Here is a 1,665-nt window from a genome sequence, read left to right as displayed (position 1 = left end):
AAAGTGGGATAGATTTATCCCGGAGATTGCCTATGCGTACAACACCGCGCACTGCGAATCAACGGGGTACACGCCAGCTTACCTGAATTTCGGTCGAGAATTGCGACCGTCCGGGAGTGTAGGCCAAACGTCTGCGAATACCGAGAAAGAAGATTCCGAAACAAGAATAAAACAAATCCGGGAAGCGTTGGAACTCGCGAAAATAAAATTGGCGCAGAGTTTTCAGCGGCAACAGCACCACTATAATCTCCGGCGCCGCGATTGGAGGCCCCGAATCGGGGAGGAAGTGTGGAAGCGCACGCACGAGTTGTCCAGCAAAGCAGAGGCTTTTAACGCGAAACTCGCAGCAAAATTCGAGGCCTTTCATCGTTCACCGGGTGCGATCGCCTGTGGTTTTCGACTTGAAAACCATCGACGGTAAAAATACCGTGTCGCGTGTACACGTACGCGACCTCAAATCAAACCAGTCACGTTAATGGGCCTGTACTCCGCGCGAAAACTATTTTTCGAAAACACCTGTATCCCGTCGAATTACTTCGAAAGATGGTGTTTCGCGAATTACCTCCGAGGCCGATATTTCCGTAAAAATCCCGGACCATAGCCGCAGCATAGTAAGGCGTTTTGATCGATTTGCGGTGACCGCCTGTTAGTTACGATTACCGCCGGGCCTGTGTTTGACGGAGATTCCTGCCGGACTCGTATCTCGCTCAAACTACTTCCGCGAACTACTTCCGGAATTTTCCGAAAGAGGGCCACCCTGCTTTCCCCCTCCACTCACGCGCGCTCCTACAAAACTACGCGGGCCGGACGCGGGAAATTTAGTTTGCCGCCGAACTTCCGCCATGACGGACCCGACGGAAAGAGTCCCGACGCGCCCACGGGTGACGCCTCCGCCCGCCAAGCCACCCCTAGTCGGGGTAACTCCGACCCGGCCACCGGGCTCCGCGGCAAAACGAGGCGACGCAGAGAAATTTTGGCGGAAGGCCATGGCCCGCCGTACCCGGAACAACACGGACTTGATCCGACGCGGGATAGCGGGACGGCGACGACCACCGGAGAGTATCCCGGTGGTGCACCTCTCCGAGGAGGAGGACGGGCATCCGACCGACACCGCTCCTGCCTCCGTTCCGACCACCGGGCCCACCATCAGGCTGGTTGAGGTGTACCCGCGCCATACATTCCGGCTCCTGCAGCCACCAGCAACCGGAAGAAGTGCCGTCTCCGCGGCAGGGATCGCCGCCCCGAAACCGGCGGAGGTGGTGGCCGCTCAACCGACCGCTCGCCCCCGGGCTCCGGGGGTGACCCAGGCGCCGACCGCCGCCGCCCCCGGGCCCGCACCGAGCAACAAAGGGGCTCAGCCTACGCAGACGAGGACGGCGCCGCAGATGCCCCGCGACCCCTTCTGCATACGGCCGACGGCACCGAGGGAGGAACGGGACGTGATTGTGGATGGGTGCCTGATCCGGGTGCCCATCGGCAGTAAGCGCTGGCGCACCCGGATCGGGCGAGTTAAGTACGCCCTCCGCCTCGACCCGGCAAATGGAAACGTGCGACACTGGTCGAAGCGCCAATTATAATTGTAAGTAGAAAATAGCAGTAAGATTTTCGAAGAGCGAAAAATCGGAAATTTCGCTCTCCGAAAGGAGGGGGGGGGTGTGACGGGGG

General features: G+C 59.4%; 1 protein-coding gene across 1 annotated transcript; it reads left to right on the top strand.

The window, feature by feature from the left end:
- Positions 1-842: 842 nt before the first annotated feature.
- On the top strand, positions 843-1,479 carry LOC105558102 (the record flags this gene model as incomplete). The annotated part of the gene is made up of 1 exon (XM_012005624.1): positions 843-1,479. A coding segment is annotated over exon 1 (637 nt), but the record flags the coding sequence as incomplete, so codon positions are not given.
- Positions 1,480-1,665: the final 186 nt, after the last annotated feature.

Source organism: Vollenhovia emeryi, unplaced genomic scaffold (assembly GCF_000949405.1).
Source record: "Vollenhovia emeryi isolate VEMERY1.0 unplaced genomic scaffold, V.emery_V1.0 DF947491.1, whole genome shotgun sequence".
Lineage (NCBI taxonomy): Eukaryota > Metazoa > Arthropoda > Insecta > Hymenoptera > Formicidae > Vollenhovia > Vollenhovia emeryi.
This window is presented reverse-complemented; position numbering and strand designations above follow the sequence as displayed.